At 51.5% G+C, this 19869-nt stretch overlaps 2 protein-coding genes across 2 annotated transcripts; one reads left to right on the top strand and one right to left on the bottom strand.

Moving 5' to 3' along the window:
• Nucleotides 1-2771: 2771 nt before the first annotated feature.
• On the bottom strand, nucleotides 2772-3410 carry CUNH11orf98 (chromosome unknown C11orf98 homolog). Its single transcript, XM_021163665.1, has one exon. The coding sequence runs from the start codon at nucleotides 3377-3379 to the stop codon at nucleotides 3008-3010; it is 372 nt and encodes a 123-aa protein (XP_021019324.1). The 5' UTR covers nucleotides 3380-3410; the 3' UTR covers nucleotides 2772-3007.
• An 849-nt stretch (nucleotides 3411-4259) lies between these two features.
• Nucleotides 4260-19634, top strand: Lat2 (linker for activation of T cells family member 2). The gene is made up of 13 exons (XM_021163620.3): nucleotides 4260-4379; nucleotides 9698-9820; nucleotides 10431-10470; nucleotides 11725-11768; nucleotides 11926-11986; nucleotides 12154-12185; nucleotides 12460-12495; nucleotides 12579-12609; nucleotides 13709-13764; nucleotides 15000-15059; nucleotides 15311-15382; nucleotides 15806-15914; nucleotides 17972-19634. Exons 2-12 carry the CDS (start codon nucleotides 9724-9726, stop codon nucleotides 15886-15888), a joined length of 612 nt encoding a protein of 203 aa, XP_021019279.1. The 5' UTR covers nucleotides 4260-4379; nucleotides 9698-9723; the 3' UTR covers nucleotides 15889-15914; nucleotides 17972-19634.
• The last annotated feature ends 235 nt before the right edge of the window (nucleotides 19635-19869 follow it).

Raw genomic sequence — 19869 nt, 5'->3', positions numbered from 1 at the left:
AGCTCTCAGGTGGGTATAGGATTTGAACCCCAGATTGTCTTCAAGAGCAGCAGCAGTAATCTTATGAAGGTGACCCACAAAATTGAAGACAGGACAGTGAAGTGGCTTAGTAGGTTAAGGACACTTGCTGCATGCCTGACAGCCTGAGTTTACTCCCCAGAAAGTAGTGGACTTTGACAGGTTTCTCACAAGGAAAACAGCCAATGCATCCTCAGCTCTCAAACATCAGGTTACTCATAAAGGCAGGTGCTTACCGTGATAGGTAGCTGTAGAGTTCTGTTGGACCCTGGTTAGTCTGAGTTCCCTGGGAGATGCAGTTAGTGATTAGCAGGGCAGTGGCTATCCCAGCTTGTCCCTCTGAAGGGAGTCAGACTACCACCAAGGGCCCTTGGGATTGGTAGAAGTCTCATATATATCGTTCTATTGAAATTAAGAATAAACTCACTACCGAAGCTGTGTGTGTCTTTTAATCCCAGTGCTCAGGAGGTAGAGGCAGGCAGATCTCTGGGATCAAGGGCAGCCTGGGCTACATAGAAACCCTGTCTCAGAACAACAGACCATGGTTCGGGGCTTGAAATGTGGCTCATCTGTTAAAAGCGTTTGCTGACCTTCCAGCTACCTACATAGTAGCTCGCAGCACTGTAACTTCTAGGGGTCTGATGCCCTCCTCTGGCCACCAAGAACCAGGCACACAAGCGTTGCACAGACATACATGCTTTCAAGATACTTGGAGTGCTTCAGTAATTCTAGCTATTCCAGGGACTGAGACAGGAGGTCTGCAAGTTCAAGGCCCATCCTGGACTACATAGCCAAGAGGCAGTCTAAAAATGAAAAATTAGAACACTACAGGGGTGTGCCTCCATATCTAGCTGTGCTGTGTTAGAAATGGAACCCAAGCCGGGCGTGGTGGCGCACGCCTTTAGTCCCAGCACTCGGGAGGCAGAGGCAGGCGGATTTCTGAGTTCGAGGCCAGCCTGGTCTACAAAGTGAGTTCCAGGACAGCCAGGGCTATACAGAGAAACCCTGTCTCGAAAAAACCAAAAAAAAAAAAAAAAAAAAGAAATGGAACCCAAGCGAGCACCAACTGAACAACATCCCAGTTTTGGTGTTGGTAGATTGTTGGGGGGGGGGGTCTCTTAAAAAGGAATCCAGAAGCAGGCATGGGGCTGAGGTGACTGTACCAGGGATCCAAAATGAATGGGTTCCCCCAGAACTGAGTGAAGTTGGACTACTGTGAAGCTAACTGTGTAGGTGCAAGTGAGAAAGAGGCCAACCATGATCCTCTTAGGGGTTCTCTGCCTCCCCACCTGACGCCGTGGGCAGGGGGGGATCTGATGAACTGAATGCATCAGGCACTACCTCTGGTCAGCACAGATTCCAATGGTCAGCTGAGGCTCCTGGTGATCGTTCCCATGCCTGTGCTGCTTTGCTTCACCGCAGGGTGGCAGCAGCAGGCTTAGGGCACAGACTGGGGAGAAAAACCCAGGCTAGCGCTAAACTCACAGCAGATAGCCTCCTGCCTTGATGCCCTCAGCAGGTAGAAGGTGTGTGGGTTCCAGAGGGCACTGAGCAGGTGGTTGATCCTTGTCACCTTGGGTAAAGGTATCTGCTAATGTCCTTCCTCCCCACTGCAGGCAGTGATCCCCCCAACTGAGAAGTAGCCTTGGCTGGGGGTGGAAGGGGTGCTCAGTTAATAGTGTTCTCAAAAGTCTGAGGGACCTGAGCTTGGATCCCCAGCTCTCAATGAAGCGTGTGATCTTAGCTGTGGGGACATGGGAACATGGCTATCTGGGGCTTGCAGGACCAGCCAGCCTGGACTAACTTGGTGAGTCTCTGGCCAGTGAAAGGGAACAGTCAAGGTGGAAGCGGGGTATGGTCCCAGCACTTGGGAAGAAGCAGGAAGATCTGTGAGTTCCCAGGCCAGCCAGGACTATACAGTGAAACCCAAAACACAGACAAATTACAACCAGGAGGTGGCAAGATGGCTCAGTGGTAAAGGCACTTTCCACCAAGTTGGAGTTCTATCCCTGGGACCCACATAGTGGGATAAGAACTAACTACAGCCGGGCAGTGGTGATGCACGCCTTTAATCCCAGCACTGGGAGGCAGAGGCAGGCGGATTTCTGAGTTCAAGGCCAGCCTGGTCTACAAAGTGAGTTCCAGGACAGCCAGGGCTATACAGAGAAACCCTGTCTCAAACAAAAAAGAACTAACATACAAAGAAATAGATGTAATAAAGACAATTTGGGTTTTTTTTTTTTGTTTGTTTGTTTTTTTGGTTGGTTGGTTGGTTTGGTTTGGTTTTTCGAGACAGGGTTTCTCTGTACAGTCCTGGCTGTCCTGGAACTCACTCTGTAGACCAGGCTGGCCTCGAACTCAGAAATCCGCCTGCCTCTGCCTCCCAGTGCTGGGAGTAAAGGCGTGCGCCACACGCCCGGCTGACAATTTGGTTTTTAAAAAGTAGATGACACAGTCTGCATAAATCGTGAGTTCGAGGCCAGCCTGCTCTATAGAGTGATTCTCAAGACATCCAGGGCTACACAGAAACTCTGTCTTAAAGAAACTAAAATGTGGAAGACACCAAGACTTGAAGTCTGGCCTCTACAGTCACCCACTACCACCACCCACAAACACACAGAGGCAGCTTGTCTATCCAGCTGTTTCTGGCACAGTGGTCCTTTGTTCCATCTGCCGTCTTTATTCCCGTCTTTCTCCCTGTATCCTCTGTCCCTTATCTCTTTTATCTGCCCGTTAGTATTTGTTCTATGGGATTTTTTTTTTTTTTTGAACGCACTAAAGCTTTATTACAAAAGGAGTTAACTGCTAGAGATGGCCCTCCAGTCTTTCTCTGTGTCCTTTTCCTTCCCAATATACACCTCCAGGGGAGGTCAAGGGTCCATTGTAGAAGGGGTGTCTAGGAAAGTGAAATATGCTACTATTTTTTCCAAAGTTCCTCCAAATCCTTCTAGGTTCTGTTGAACATCTTCTGGTAGAAGAGGTAGGGACTTCAGCTCTTATCTTCAAGATCCTCCATAGTTACGTCCTGGGGAGCTTTTATCTTCTTTTGTTGCTTGGGCTGTGGCTGACTAGTCCTGGTTGACTTGGAGGGGGCTTCCACTTCCATGGCTGCTTTTTCTTTCTGGGCAAGTCGGATCTGCTGCAAGAGTTTCCTGCGCTTCTTCCCAGACAGCGTGATGTTGGCACGAGCACTGGACACCCGCTTCTTGAGGTGGTGCTTCGTAGTCAGCCCTTCGTCTATCACAGCCCCGACCACCCGGCGCTTCCGTCGCCGATCCCTGCTTAATACCCTGCGGCGCTTGAACAACTTCTTCTTCAGCTCCGTCCGGGGACGATTGATCTTTCCTCCCGGAGGTCCCATGGCTACACTCGGAGGCTCACTCCAGAAGCCGCCGTTCTATGGGATTCTACTGCCCTAGTCTCTCTCTCTCTCTCTGATCCCCACTCTCAGATGCCTGTGGATGCTGGAAGGACTCTAACTTCCTCTTAGCTGTGGTTGTCAGCGTCTACATATCTGCCTGTCTTTCTGGTCCTCTTCTGACCTGTGCATCTCTGTGTGTGTGTCCCCACCTCTGGTGTCTGACTGTGGCACGTGCGTGAGTGTGTACATGTCCCTCTAAACTTTCCATCTGTCCTCTCCATGTCTGTGTCCATGTGAACTCTGGGGTTGACTCTCTTCCCGTTGCTCACTGTAGCCCTCCCTCGTCCATGTGACCTTGTTCTGTGGTGGGCATGTGCTGTGTATGCTGGGCTTTCGGTCTGCCCATGCCTGTGCCCATCTCTCACTTCCCATTTCCCCTCTGTCTGTTTCTGTTTTCTTTTTTATTGCCTCTCCACCCCCAGGAGTGTGTGCACATGCACACTGCACGTAAGCCTGTGTGTATGTACATATGCATCAGAAGACAACTAGACACTCTCACTTCATGGTTCCTGGTGATAGGAACCCTGGTTCCTCTGGTTCCAAGTTGTCCAGCTTGGTGGAGCATGCCATTACCCAGTGAGTCTTTTTTGAGACAGGGTCTCACTGTAGCTGTCCTAGCCTATATAGACCAGGCTGGCCTCAAACTCAGAGCTCTGCCTGCGTCTGCTTCCCAAGTGCAGGCATTTAACAGCACACATCACCAATGCCCAGCTTTTACTTCGCTTTGTATCTCTGCATCTTTTTCTGTCTCTGCTCCACCCACTTTGTCATTAACCACCCTAGTAGTCTGGCCGAGGCGGATGTAGAGATGATTCAGTAGTGACAGGAAGCCGACTGCCTTGCCCACTGCTCGCCAGAGTCAGTGGTGTTGGCATCAGCTTGGGCAGGTGTGTGTGCGGCACAGGATGAAGGGGCCATGGTGAGGAGCCCTCACCCTCAGGTAAGCCTTTCCCAGGGGTGCTCCCCTGTTGTGCTACACCCCACAAGACCCTTAGGGACAGACTGAGCGGAAGCCGAGATACCTGATACCTCCCGCCCTGGCCTAGTGCTGTGGCCCTAGGCCTGTGTATGGAACTTGGATGCTTTGGGGAGCTGTGCCCAACCCCTGTTCCAGCCAGGAGGAAGTTGTTATCCCAGAAGTCCATCCAGGCCTGAGCCAGCTTGTACTTTCTGACAGATAATCCTCGTAACGCTGGTGGGCTCCTTGGTTCCGGCTTTGAACAGGTGGCCCAGATGGACCAGAGACAAGGCCTGCCAGACCTCTATACATAGACATACTCACATATGTATGTGAACAGTCGCCCGCTGGCCTCCAGTAGGTGTCTTCAGGGTCTTCTCCGCCTCATTTGAAGGCCCGAGTTATTTAGTCAGACTGGGTACTGCACACCCCTCCATCAGGGCGTTAGGAACGCTGAGGTGGGGAGACCCTAAGTTCAAGGCCGGGCCCTGCCGCAAAGGCTCGGACCACAGAAATGTTATTCAGCTAAGCCTGCAGGCCTCAGAGTAGCACCCCATGAATAAAGCCATCCCAGGTGTGAGACGGGTCATGTACTTCATCCAAGCAGACCCTCGTGGCCTTTGTTCCCTGAAGAACAAGCTGCCGCAGTGATCACTCACGAAGGGCCACTGAGGTTAGAAACTCCGATGCAGTCCTCAGAAGCAAGCCTTGTTCATATGAAAACTGCCCACTTCCCTTTGAGCTATTTTGGCCCACAGAGCCACAGAGCTGTGGCGGTCCCCCACACACCCACAGCTAGCCCTGCCTGGCCCCTTGGGGCCTTCTGAGACTGCTGGGCCATTCCTCCTGCAGCCCCAGCCTCTGTTCCCCTCACCCTCTGCCTCTACTCTCAGGGTAGAGAGCATCAGATGGGATAGAGGGAATTCCCTGGGCCTGCTCAGGGTTTCCATCTTTTCCAGTGTTTCTTTGTGGCACAGTATGCGCCTCTCTGAACCTCCATTTGCTCCTTGGGAGGAAGAAAACAGTTGGGCTCAGAGGGATCCCCAACTGAGAAGCAAGCCCCAGGCCTTGTCCAGGGAGCACCCCATGTACTCACATCTGCCTTTTTTTTTTCAATATTTTAATACATTTTTTTATTACCGCATGTGTGGATGGATGTGCATGTAGCACAGTGTAGGCCAGAGAATAACTTCTGAGAGATAACTTCTCAGCACCGTGTGGGTCCTGGGGATGAACTCAGATCATCAGACTCGGTCGCAAGCACCTCTCACCTGCAAGCTACCTCACCAGCCCCCTTTCAGTCTTTTTTATCAGTATGCTTTCATTATGCATACTAAGAGGCTTGTGACACTTCCATACAACATGCATCTTGATCATATTCACCCCCAAATTACCTCTCTTGTCCTTCCCGGTTCCCACTGGTCCCTGCTCTCTTCCCAACTAATCCCTTTCTGATATATTCTGTTCTCAGTGGGAGTGGGGTAGGGTAGTGGCCCAATGAGTTTCATTAGGCTTGCTTACAGGATGTGAGTGAGGGGTGGGCATCTTACCATTGAAGAAGTTCTCGCTCTTTCTCTTCCTCCCTCCCTCCCTCTCTTCCTCCTTCTCCTCCTCCTCCTCCAGCAATGGTTTGTTTTTGTTGTTGTGTTTGGTTTTTCAAGACAGGGTTTTCTGTGTGGCCCTGGCTGTCCTGGAACTCACTCTGTAAACCAGGCTGGCCTCGAACTCAGAAATTCGCCTGCCTCTGCCTCTTAAGTGCTAGTGCCAGGATTAAAGGCGTGCACCACCAACACTCAGCTGTTTTTTGTTTTTTTTTAATTTAAAATATTTATGTAAGTTGGAACATGCTGCTACAGCCCTATAATTGCGGCACCTAGGAAACAGATGCAGGCCATTCTCTGTGAATTCCCGGCCAGCCAGGTCTACACAGCGAGTTTCAGACCCACCAGAGCTACACAGTGACTCCCTGTCTCCAAACCACAATGTATGTGAATGACTGTTTGCCTTGCATGTACATGTGTGTACCACATTCATGCCTGGTGCACACAAAGGCTGGGAGAGGGTGGAGTCCCCCAGGAACTGGAGTTATAGATGGTTGTGAGCTGCCATGTGGGTGTCAAGAGAATCAAACCTAGGCCCCCTGGGAGAGCAATCTGTGCTCTTGACCTCTGAGCCATCTCTCCAGCATCCCCTCCCCCAGCTTTCCCCCCCTCATGCTGGGAATGGAACCCCAGTGCCTTGCCCTTGCTAGTTAAACATGGGTATATCCCTTACTGAGCGATTCTAGGCAGGCAGGTGCTCTACTGTTGAGTCATGCCCACAGCCACATACTGAGAGATGCTAGGCAGTTACTCTACCACTAAGCCACACCCTCACTGGGAGATTCTAAGTTCATCCCTGGGAGACTCTAAGCAAATGTATGCCCCAGGCCTCTTTATGGTTTGAGGCAGAGTCTCTTTGGATTGACCTTGGAATTCACAATACTCCTGCTTCAGCCTCTTGATCAACTAGGAGTCCTGGCCTGCTCCACTTGGTCAGGTGTATCTACTTCATTAGCCCCTCAGACCCTGCTGGGGTCAGTAGGGAGTCCACACATGTGCCTGTAGATGTGACCAGGCAGATAACATATCCCCTCAGTCTTTGCTGTAGGCCGCTGACAGTCCCTTCCTGTGTGTGTCACATGGCTAAGAACCGTGACTATGACAAGAGTCATGGAAGCAACCCACACGGCTGACCCTATGCCACATTCATCATCTCCATGACAGACCTCGTGACAAACCCCTGTGTGGTCGGTTAGAGGGTACAGATGCCCTGACCAACCCTGTCCCAGGCCTGAGGGCTTCTGGAGTCCTGTTTATCCCTAGATAACAGGTCTAGAAGCACGTGGACTCTCCGGTAGCCCAGACCTCTTGGGTGGGGAATGGATGGATGGCATGGGGTGCCCTTGGAGAGGAAACAGCACCCGGCAGGCAGCTCCTGCAGCCTTGAATACCAGGCTTGCTCTTGGGGTCCTAAGTGGGTGGTGGCAGGCAAGGGCTGAGTTATATGTAGCCTGCTCCTCCACGTGTTATGCCCACATCTCCTTCTGCTCTTGTTTTTTCCCCCATTGAGACAGAGTCTCGAACTTCTGATCTGCCTCTGCCTCACAGGTGCTGGAATTACAGGAGTATGGGAGTGAGACATTGGAACCAAATCTCCTCTCCCTTCCCCACTTTCTATTACTCGCTCAGCTCACATCTCCTCTTTCTCCTGTCTGTCTCTCTATATATATACATCTATCCTTCTTTCACTTAAAAAATATAGATAGATAGATACATACATACATACATACATACACATATACATACATGCATGCATACATACATAGGATTGTGCTTTTTACCCAGAACTAGTCTGAATTTCCCCGTCCTCCTGGCTCTGTTTCTTGAGGTCCTAGAGCAGTGTTTCTCAGCCTTTCTAATGCTGTGACCCTTTAATACAGTTCCTCCTGTTGTGGTGACCCCCCCAACCATATTTTCATTGCTACTTCACAACTGTAATTTTGCTACTGTTATGAATTGTAATAAATATGACATGCAGGATTTCTGACCCCTAATGACCTCCAGAGGGTTCGCGACCCACAGGTTGCGAACCACGGTGCTAGAGAGTCACAGCCATATGCTCAGTTTATGAGGTTTTTGGATAGACAGAGACAATGTCCTAAGCAAAGGCCATGTCCCAGCCCCTCCCTGGGGGATTCTAGGCAAGGGGCTCTACATCCAAGCCATGCCCCCCCCCGGGGGGGATTCTAGGCAAGGGCTCTACCACTAAGCCACACCTTTTCTTTTCTTTTTTTTTTGTTTTGAGAGGTGTGGGGGGGGGTTCTCTGGCTGTCCTGGAACTCATGTTATAGACCAGGCTGGCCTTGAACTCAGAAATCCGCCTGCCTCTGCTGGGATTAAAGGCGTCCGCCACCACACCCGGCTTAAGCCACTCCTTTTCTAGTTTGAGGTAGGACCATGTGCAGAAAGAGAGGCCACTTAATCCTTCCCATTCCACATGTGCCTTACACAGGACTGCTTTCCTCAACTGTTTCCCTTGCCCGTGCTAGGGAGCTGAGTGCTCTCATAGTTGCAATAGTCGGTTTCATAAACCCATTAGAGAACTCATTCACCAGACTGCGGGGCTTCACCAAGGCTGGGACAGCCGCTGCCTTGGATGTGGCCTGGGCTAACTGAGGATTTGCAGCCTCCTCACACCAGACATCTCTCTCAACATCCCTCTCTGTGCCCCAAAGACCAGCCTCACTCTGAAGGTCCTTGAGTCCTGTCCCACAGCGGGGGACCTGTCCCTGATGTATACTGTCTCAGGGTTACATCCTCTGAGAGGAATCCTCACTGACTGGCTTCCTCCAGCTCTCACCACAGGCAGAATCTTGGTTCTTTGATTGTTTCTTTGTTTAATACAGTTTCTCTGTGTAGTTCTAGCTGTTCTGAAACTTACTTTGTAGACCAGGCTGGCCTTGAACTCAGAGCTCTGCCTGCCTCTGCCTCCCAAGGGTGGGGGGTGGGGTGGGGAGGGCAGGTGGTGGGGTGGGGAGACATGAGCCTCCACTGCTGCTAGGATCTGGGTTCTTGGGTCTTCCTGGGTGCAGAGCAGAGCACCGCTGAGGCACACAGCAACAGAATGAGTAGAGCAGTGTGTGTGTGTGTGTGTGTGTGCCTATGTGTGTACACGTGGTCATGAGCTGCGATCTGCCTAACGGGGATCCTCTGGAAGAACACCAAGCACTCTTAACTGCTGAGCCCTTTCTCCAGCCCCTCCACCTTACTCTTGGTGGTGGGTTTTTGTTTGTTTGTTTGTTTGTTTGTTTTGACACAGGGTCTCAGTCTTTAGCCCAGGCTAGCCTGTTGTCTCAGGCTGGGAGAGTTGCGGGATTGTAGGTGTAAGCCCCAATGCTAAGGTCGGGACTGAGTGCTGACCCCTCCCTTTCCACAAAGCCGCTGTGGGCGCTTCTCGGCCTCAGTTTCTCCACCTGTGAACCAAGGAGCCTGTCTCTCAGGGCCAGATGGACTGGGAACGGATGCTTAGGATTTTGCACAATTTCTTGGTGCTGTCTAGTGCTCTCAGAACCTTCTAGTACACTGCTAGTTAGTGTGCTAGTTAGAAGAGTCACTCGGGAGACACGGTTGGTTCAGTTCAGGAGTAGGGAAGGCCATTCCGTTCACTTTGCCGGAGCTGTGGACCAGAGAGATCAGAAACCAATCACGTGGGATGGGGCGGCACCAGGGAGCCACCGGCTTATGGATTCCCCACTGCAGCCTTACAGCCTCTTCCCCAAGCCAACATGAGTGCCGAGCTGGAGCTGCTGTGGCCGGTGTCGGGATTATTGCTGCTGCTGTTGGGGGCCACAGCCTGGCTGTGTGTCCACTGCTCCCGCCCAGGTACGTGTCCCATAGGCCGGACGTGATGGGAGGCCTCTGCGGCCGGACCTGGCTGTGATGGGCGGGTCAGGAGGATAAGCACCCAGGACCAGCTAATGGCCCCTAAATGGCCCTCAGAACAGTGGGTGTAGGAGGACGCTGGGTCTGCTGGAACACGGGGGTCACTCAGGCCAGCAGGCCAGGAACCTGCTGTGGACGAGAGAAGGGAAGCTGGGCTACCTGTGGCACCCTCTACTTCAAGTTATCCTCACCCCACCAAAAGGGATTGAGTCCTTTTCCTTCCCCACCCTCCTGCCTACCTCCTGCTCCAGCCTCCTCCCTCCCTCCTTTCTCTCCATCCTTCCTTCTTTTTCTTCCTTGTATTCCTTTCTCTTTCAGACTGTCCCACACTATAGCCCAGGCTAGCCTCAAATGTTCCTGCCCTCTGGCCTCAGCTTCCTGAGCACTGGGATCACAGGCTTGTGTCACCACACCCAGCTGACAAGAACTCTCCCAGTGACAGGCAGCTGGAAGGACCTTGACAAGGGCGGGGGGTGTCCCAGACTTCAGCCCCACCCCCACCCCACCCCTGAGTTCAGGGACACTAGCTGTGCCATTTCTGTTCTTGCAGGAGTGAAGAGAAAAGAGAAAATCTACGAGCAGAGGAACCGGTGAGTTGCCCCAGCTCGGCGTATTTGAGCACCCTGGGGTGGGGGAACACAGGGCAGCCACAGCCAGGGCAGAGATACCTGCGCTCCAGGCAAAGAGAAAGCAGAATCTTAAAATCACACTTAAAGGAGGCTGGGCACCTCCCATCCCCGCAGATATTCCAGAACCTGCCTGGGCCACAGAGGGAGTTCAAGGCCAGCCTGGCAATTCAGTGAGACTTTGCTCAAAATTTAAAAAGTAGGGAGCTACAAGATCCTCGGCTAGTAAGAGTGACTGCCACCAAAGCTTGATGGCCTGAGTTTGAGCCCCCAGGGTCTCACAGATTTTCCTGCCAAAAATTTTCCTCTGCCCCCCATGTGCCTACTACATCACCACACACATGTAAATAATAAATACACATAAAATAAACTTCTTTTTGAACTAAAAAGCAAAGCTGGAGAGATGGCTCAGGGGTTAAAAGCAGTGGCTGCTCGTCCAAAGAATTTGGATTTGAGCCCCAGTACCCACGTAATGGCTCAAGACAGCCTTTAATTCAGCTTCCAGGAGATCCGATGCCCTCTTCTGACCTCCTCAGACGCCAGGCACACATATGTGTGGTAGGCAGACATATACATGGGCAAAATACCCATACACATTAAAAAATAATAATTTTAAAGTGGGAGGGAGGCTGTGACTCAGATGTGGAGCACGTGCCCAGAATCCCCCAGTGAATGGGCTGAGGGAGTGGCGAGAGAGAGAAGCAAGGGGGAAGGAAGCCAGCTGACCACTTTCTACCCTTCTCTACGAAATGCATGTACACTTCCCACATTCTCAGCACAGCCCTCACATGCACACCTCAATATACCCTGTCACCCCCTCACACACACCCTTCCTCATTTCCTTTTGCAACTGAAAAACCACAGTGAGACCTGAAAACAAAATCTTCCATCTCTGACCACCATAAGCCATGGCTAAAGCTTGCTCATTGTTAATTTTCTGGTTTGGAGACAGGGTCCTATTCCTTTGCACTGGCTTGCATAGAACTTACTTTGTAGCCCAGGCTGGCCTCAAACTCACAATGATCCTCTCGCCTTGAGTTTTTGGAACCTAGGGACACGCAGGCAGGCAGGCAGACAGACAGACAGACAGACACATTCCTATGCTCAGTTCTTCCACCTTCTCTGTGTTCCTTGTTCCTATCTGGCCCTCCTCCTCTCTCTGTGTCCTTGCCTGGGGACTGTCAGGGCCTGGCTCAGGACACCCTTGTGTATTCACAGGCAAGAAAATGCACAGAGCTCAGCTGTGGCTCAGACATACTCCCGTGAGTCCTTGAAGCATCCCGGGTTTGGTCTGGGGCTGGGACTTCCCATATCAAGATCCCTTCTGTGTCCCTTGCCCTGAGGCCAGCCTGATATACCAGGTGAAGGCTCAGTTGGGTGAGTGCCTCGCCAATACCCCATCCTTGCTTCTCTCCAAAGTGGCCAGGCAGGTGTGGCCAGGACCCCAGATGGACACAGCTCCAGACAAGTCATTTGAAAGGTAAGAAGGCATTCTGCAGTGCAGGGGCCCAGCTCTGGAGAGCTCCACCTACTGGAGCCAGGGCTAGACCTCACTATGTCCCTAAGCTGCAGAGTCTCAGGGCTGGCCTGTTGAGCCTTTCCCCTCCCCATGGTACCATCTCAGTGCCCCTGTCCCCATCCTTGCAGGAAGAACAAGATGCTGTTCTCCCACCTTGAGGGTAAGTGACACCAGGCAGAATTAGCCTGAGTGGGGCTGAGACAGTGGGACAAGTACTGGCTCTCAGAGACCTTCCAGGGGGAGCTGAGGCTGGGGGTTGATGGAATTGGCTTTAATAGATAAGGCAGAATGTGTACAAAGGTCTGGCCATTCAAAGCCCCTAGGCCCTTGCTTGAGCTGCAGCGTCGGGGTTGTGTTGGGGCAGGACCTGGAGGGAAGCCGGTCTAGCCTAGCCTAGCAGCCTAGCCCATAGCCTAGCCTAGCCTTTCTTCCAGGTCCTGAGTCCCCTAGGCACCAGAACTTCTACAAAGGTGGGTAGCTCTGGGGGAGAGGGGGGAATGGGCCACAGCTGGGAGCTCAGCTTGTCTTATGTCTTCTCTCTGGCCTCTTCCAGGAAGTAGCCAGGAGCCTGATGCTGCCTATGTGTGAGTGGCCCTTGACAGACCCTGCCCATCCCCATTCCTGGGTCTCTCCCCAGCTCCTTTAGGAGGCATTAAGTGAAGACTGCTTCTGAGTAGCCTTTCAATCTGGTGACCATGGCCTTGTGTGACTCTGATTGAAAGACTGAGTATCTGGTAGGGGGTGGCCACCCATCCTGGCCATTTGGAGCACACTTGATGGCACTTAACTGTCATTTCAGCACTCAGGAGGCTGAGGCAGGGGGAATCACAGCCAGTGTGGGCGACAGATCAAGATGTGGCTCCTTTCCTCCAGGAAAGGGCTGGGGCTGGGACCCAGAGTGCTTGCCTAGGATGCATTAAGTCCTGTGGTGCATTGCCAGCCAGCCCTGCATAAACCTGGCGTGCTGGCACATGCCAGTCATCCACTTGGGGAGGAGGGCAGGAGTTCAAGGTCAGCCTGATCTGAAGAGTGAGTCTGAGGTTAGCTGGAGCTACAGAGATACTGTTTCTATAAGGTAGGGGGTGGTGGAGAGCTAGCTCATCCCATAAAGCCTGACATCTCTAGCCTGATAGCAACCACATGGTTGATACAGAGTACTGATTCCCAAGAGTTGACTTCTGACATCCACGTGTGCTGTGACACCCTTGTGCATGTGTGATCATGCACATACATGCACATGATGTATAAGAAATGTAAATCTATAGAGAGAAGGAAGGAGAGATATGGAAGGAGAGATATACATAGATGATATATACATACATACACACGTACATACATTCAGAAAGAGAGAGAGAGAGAGAGAGAGAGAGAGAGAGAGAGGTATGTAGTGGTATAGGTCTGCCCTCCCAGCCGTCCCAGCACTTGGGAGGCCGAGGCAGAAAGATCTGGTTCTGGTTCAAATCCACCTCCCTCCCCCAAAAGAAGTGACCCCTAGCAGTGTCTCCTCATGTCACAAATAGGGAAAACTGTGGCCCAGGTGTCTTAGCCAAGCTGACAGCCCTTTAGGCCCAGGGTAGTCAGGGGCTCTGAGAAGCATCTCTAGTGGATTGGAGGAGACATTCTGTCATGGCTTCTCCTGACAGATCTGCCCAGCAACCTGCACTCTGTTCTGTTTTTGCCCAGAGACCCCATCCCTACAGACTACTACAACTGGGGATGTTTCCAGAAACCCTCAGAAGGTAAGGAGGAGGTCAGGGTGGGGAGGATGTGGAAGAGGAGGCAGCCCCTAGGTCTGGACGGGTGGGCAGAGCTGCTCAGAGATGGAGGGAGTCACGTGTGCGTGCGTGCTCCAGGCCGAGGTGGGTGGGGCGGAAGGAAGCTGGTCAGCAGCACACACAGGGGATGGGGACAGAGTGGAGGGAGACAGGACAGGAAGCAGAGGCGGAGCTGTGGGTGGGAGCATCTGAGGAGATGGGCACCCGATGACAGATAAGCCACGTGTGCTGGAGGATGCTGGAGCCTCTGGTCATGGGCACTTCTGGTTCACGGAGACGAGCTGTGTGTGTGTGTGTGTGTGTGTGTGTGTGTGTGTGTGTGTGTGTGTGTGTACACAGAGAGCAGCAGGGCCTTCCACCTGGCTCTGGAGTGGGCTGGGCTGAGCTGAGGCTGTATACCAAGGGGTCCACTTTATCCTCCTCTCCTCTCCTTTTTTTTTTTTGAGGGGGGCGTTGGTTGAGACAGGGTTTCTCTGTATAGCCCTGGCCCTGGCTGTCCTGGAACTCACTTTGTAGATCAGGCTGGCCTCAAACTCAGAAATCTGCCCCCCCCCCCCCCGAGTGCTGAGATTAAAGGCGTGTGCCACCATGCCCGGCCTGACCTTTGTTCTTGTTTTGTAAGAATTGGTCTCCTGCTATGAGGCAGAGGCAGGAGGATCTCTGTGAGTTCGAGGCCAGCCTGGTCTACAAAGTGGGTTTCAGGAAAGTTAGGGTTGTTACACAGAGAAACCCTGTCTTGAAAAACAAACAAAACAACCCAACAACAAAGAATTTAGCCCCTGAAGTAGGACACCCAAAGTTGTCTCCTGGCCTCTACCTGTACACCTATACCCACAGTCAGCATACACACAGACAACAACAACAACTAACCTAAGGGGCTCAGTAGTTAAGAGCACCTACTGTTCTTCCATAGGTCATGAGTTCAATTCCCAGCAACCATATGACAGCTCACAGCTGTCTATAATAGGATCCAGAACTATCTTTTTTGTGTGTAGTATGCAGATATACATGTAGACAAAACTTATATACATAAAATGCATAAATAAATGTTTTTTTTTTAAAACTGATCTAAGTGAATTTTGAAGCCCCTGAAGCTCAGGGGGAGAGCCCTGCAGGGGAGGCAGCAGGGGGAAGGGACATCTGGGGCTTGCAGACAAGGTCTACCTGCAGGTCTCCTGCCAGCTCCCTTCTGTTGACAGACAACGATTCCAACTCCTACGAGAATGTGCTCATCTGCAAGCCCAGCACCCCCGAGTCAGGTAAAGCTGTCCCTCTGAAGAAAGGTAGGGCAGGGGCCGCCACCCTGAGCTAGACCCACCCTAATGAATAAGAAGGGAGGTCCCCAAGATTCTAAATCTCTGGTGCCTTTGGGTTAAGTTCACCCAAGGTCCTGACAGGGGCCCCCTCACAGGAGAAGGAGCTATCCAGGGCGTTATCCTCTCTTGGCTGGGGTCGTCCTCAGGGAAGAGCGCTGGCCCCTCACTCAGAATATCCCCGTAACCTCCCTCAGGTGTCGAGGACTTTGAGGATTACCAGAACTCAGTATCCATCCATCAGTGGCGAGAGTCCAAGAGGACTATGGGTATGTATGTCTTCCTTGGGCAGAGGCCACTAGGAGTGCTGAGGACAAGGGGTGGGGGCTGCCGACTGAAGCAGGCAACTGGCTGATCCGGGAGGGTCGCTGGGCCTGGGTGGGTTCCCTCTATCTAGTCTGGCTCACTTCACAGTGGAGCCTTCCTTGTACCCAAGGCTTCGGAAGCCTTGCTCTCTGCCAGAACACCCCTTGCCAGCAGCTTGACCTCCAGAGCTTGGTCACCCAGTGTTGGAGCAGGAGAATTTCAGGGGGTGGGGACAAACAGCGAGGGGAAGACACCATAAATCCTATACAGTATGACACTTGCCCTGTGTCCTTTGTGGGGTCTGGGTTCCTGAGCAACCCTGGCTGGGGAACAACACTGATGTACTCCTGTGAACGGTCCCAACCACTACCTGTCCCGATCCGCAGGTACACAAATGTCCCTATCAGGAAGCCCAGATGAGGAGCCAGACTATGTGAATGGGGATGTGGCCGCAGCAGGGAACATCTAGGAGAGAACCAATCAATCAGAAGGAAGGTACAGTGTGCCCTCTAGCTGCTCAGAGCACGGGAGGGACCCAAGCCATGGAAGAGCCCTGTGCTCAAGGGAGGAGCCGCAGTGGAGTGACGGATGGAGTGAGGGCTGGATCCATGGGGCCCATCAACCTGCTAGGACCAGAAAGGAGATGCTGACTGAAGTCCCCCAGAGCCACTTTCTGTGGGACTAGGGAACTCGGAAGAAATAAGCTCTTCCCAGTATGTAGAAGCATACATGTGTCCCATGATGCTGAAGGCATCTGCAGAGGAGATGCCTCAGTAGTAGAACACTTGTCCTGCAGTCCACCAATAGAGGATGGAGGCATGGTTCAGCAGCGGTGATGGCAGACATACATGAAGTCCTGGGTTCCATCTTCAGCACTGAAAACACAACACAAAATTTAAAATGTGACTCTGCCTCCTGAGTGCCTGGAAGCAGCCTCAGCTCTGAGATTCCAGGCACTTAGGAAGTGGAAGCAGGAGGATCAGAAATTCAGAGACAGCCTGGGCTACATAAAGAGTTTTGGTCATGGGCTGGTGAGATGGCTCAAGAGGGTAAGAGCACCCAACTGCTCTTCTGAAGGTCCAGAGTTCAAATCCCAGCACCCACATGGTGGCTCACAACCATCTGTAACGAGATCTGACTCCCTCTTCTGGAGTGTCTGAAGACAGCTACAGTGTACTTACATATAATAAATAAATAAATCTTTTTTTTTTTTAAAGAGTTCTGGTCATAAATGACCGTGAGCCCCAGGGGCCAATGAGAGAGGAAAATATGCAAAGTTGACTTCTGACCTCCACGTGGACATACACCTGCACATAACACACACACACACACACACACACACAAGAGGGAACAGAAGGAAGGAAAAGCAGGAAGACAAAGAAATCATATAAATAATAAAACAAATAAGAAAATGTAGCCGGGCGTGGTGGCGCACGCCTTTAATCCCAGCACTCGGGAGGCAGAGGCAGGCGGATTTCTGAGTTCGAGGCCAGCCTGGTCTACAAAGTGAGTGCCAGGACAGCCAGGGCTACACAGAGAAACCCTGTCTCAAAAAACCAAAAAAAAAAAAAAAATGTAATAAACCAGACATAGTGGCACACATCTTGGGAGACAGAGGCAGGTAGACCTACTACTAGGCCAGCCTGGGCTACCATAGTGAGATCCTGTTTCAAAATATTCCCCAAACCAAAAATACAATACGTTCCCTGGTGATAAACAGACATGGGGAAAGGGTTGTGACTTGGGGTAGAAGTGACAGGGCTTTGAAATTTAAAGACAAAGGTTCTCTCTTCTTCCTCACTGGAAGAGGTTGGCGACCAGCTAGCCAGAGCCAGCACTGGAGTTCTTTTTTTAAAAAAAAAATATTTATTTATTTATTATATGTAAGTATACTGTAGCTATCTTCAGACACTCCAGAAGAGGGCATCGGATCTCGTTACGGATGGTTGTGAGCCACCATGTTGTTGCTGGGATTTGAACTCAGGACCTTTGGAAGAGCAGTCAGTGCTCTTACCCGTTGAGCCATCTCTCCAGCCCCAGCGCTGGAGTTCTTGAATGACATGGGAAGGAAACGAATCTGGGTCTTGTTCCCATCGGTTCCTCCTGCCTTCCCCTGTGGAATTCTGGGATTGCAGGTGTGTGTCACCACACCTGGTAAGCTGTCTTTTTTTTTTTTTTTTTTTTTTTGGTTTTTCGAGACAGGGTTTCTCTGTGTAGTCCTGGCTGTCCTGGAACTCACTCTGTAGACCAGGCTCGCCTCGAACTCAGAAATCCGCCTGCCTCTGCCTCCCAAGTGCTGGGATTAAAGGCGTGCGCCACCACGCCCGGCAAGCTGTCTTTTTTGTTGTTAAGATAGGTTCTATGTGGCCTTGGCTGGCATGGGACTTGACATGTAGACCACACTGGCCCTGAACTCACAGCGATCCTCCTGCCTCTACCTATGGAGTGCTGGGATTATAGGCGTGTCTTTTGAGGTGGACTCTAGAAGTTGATCTCAGGCCCTCTTGCTTATGTTACCAACTGAGCCATCTCCCCAACTCTCCTCTCTACAGAAGGGCCTGAGGATCAGGGATGTGAGCGGGAACTGAAGCCTTTACTGCCTGCTGAATAAAGCCTGTTCTCCAGGGATGCTCAAGTTTCACACCCTGGCCGTGGCTGCTCCACAGCCTGGGAGACGCTGGGAATCGCCAGAGTCCCAAACCCCAAGTGATGCCCTGGACTTCTTTGGGGGCAAAGCAAGTGCCCAGGGGATATTGACTGTGCTGACTGGAAGCCCAAGACCTGAGGCAAGATGTGACCCCAGTCTCACATCTAAAATGAGGCACAACAGTGGCATTTGTGGGTTTTGTTTTTGTCTTGGCTGCAGGATCTCACTAAGTTACTCAGGCTGATCTCAAACTTGTAACCCTCAGTCCTAGTGTTGGGATCGCGTCCTACCAGGTTTTTTTTTTTTTTCCTTTCTTTGTTTGGACCTCAGATTACTTATGTCGACTTCTAGGACTGTTGCTATGACTCTTTTTGTAGTTAACTAAAGTTGCTGGAGTCGTATTTAATATTGTCAATGTCAGGGGATTCCCTGTCTCAGAGCATTATGTGTACTAACTGTAGCAGAGGAATGGGGTAACCTGGGATCACTTTGGTTTCTTAGTGGGCTCCAGCTTGTTCTGATCTTCCATTCCTGCGGGCGGGGACTTTGTGCGATGGTGATAGGGAAATAAAACTACCCCCTCACCAAACACCAATAAACCCTGTGAGTGTGAGAGCAAACACTGCACACATGCCTTTGTTTAAACACCTTCCCCTGTGTGTGTTCTTAGGGCTGAATGTCTCTGTTGTTGCTCTCCGTTATTATTTTTTTTTTTAAAGACAGTCACACTGTGTAGCCCCTGGCTACCCTGGTACTTGCTTTATAAACCAGGCTGACCCACCCTGATGAGAGACCCTGTCTGCTTCTACTTCCTGGATACAGGGCTGAAAGGCACCACTGCACCTGACCTTTGGTTTAAAACCTGTGTCTGAGTATATTCCATGTGTGCGTGCCTGCAGAATTCTGGAGGCACCGGGACACTTGAAACTGCAGACTCTTGTCAGCGGCCCTACAGGAGTGCTAGAAACCTGAGCTCCTCTGTAAGAGCAGTCAAGCCCAACTGCTGAGCAATCTCATCTCTCCTGCCTTCTGAACATGGGTCTGTGGCTGAGCTTGTAGGCTTGCTGATGGGGTAGACCTGCTGGTCCAGCGAGCCCCAGGGATCCTGTCTCTGACTTGCCAGTGCTAGGATCACAGACATCTGTCCCCGTGCTTGGCTTGTTACTTGGGTTTTGGGGAATCCAAACTCAGGTTGAGGCTGTATAGCACTTTACTTGTGTGTGTGTGGAGGCAGTCAGAGGACAGCTGTGGCGCTGGCTCTCCTGCCCTCATGAGGGCTCCAGGCTGGGAAGACAAGCAAGTGCCTTTACCACTGAGCTATCTTGTTAGTATCCTCTGCCTCTGTCTCACTGTAACCCAGGCAGCTGGTACTGAATTTGTGGCACCCCTCTGCCTCAGCACCCCAGGTGTTGGGATTATAGGCCTGTGCCACCACACCTGGCTCTGGTAAAGACCCTTCCTGGAAACGAAGAGCAAGGTGGTGTTTTTTTTTGTTTTCTGAGACAGGGTTTCTGTGTGTAGCCCCTGGCTGTCCTGGAACTCACTCTGTAGACCAGGCTGCCCTGGAACTCAGAGATCTGCCTACTTCTGCCTCTCGAGTACTGAGTACTAAGATTAAAGGTGTGACCACCATTGCCTGGCTTAAGATCATGATTCTTAGTAGAAATGACCCTGAGGTCCAGAGAGGAATGGGGCTGTGCACTTCATGTCCAGCCCCCTCCCCTGGACACCACAAATCCATTCTAAGAAGAAATGAATGCTACAAGTTACTATATTAGAAGAAACACCTAGAACCCAGCTGTT

The sequence above is a fragment of the Mus caroli genome, unplaced genomic scaffold (assembly GCF_978045245.1).
Source record: "Mus caroli unplaced genomic scaffold, Mus_caroli_1 scaffold_4, whole genome shotgun sequence".
Classification (NCBI taxonomy): Eukaryota; Metazoa; Chordata; class Mammalia; order Rodentia; family Muridae; genus Mus; species Mus caroli.
The sequence above is the reverse complement of the archived record's forward strand: the minus strand, read 5'-3'. Positions and strand labels throughout refer to the sequence as shown.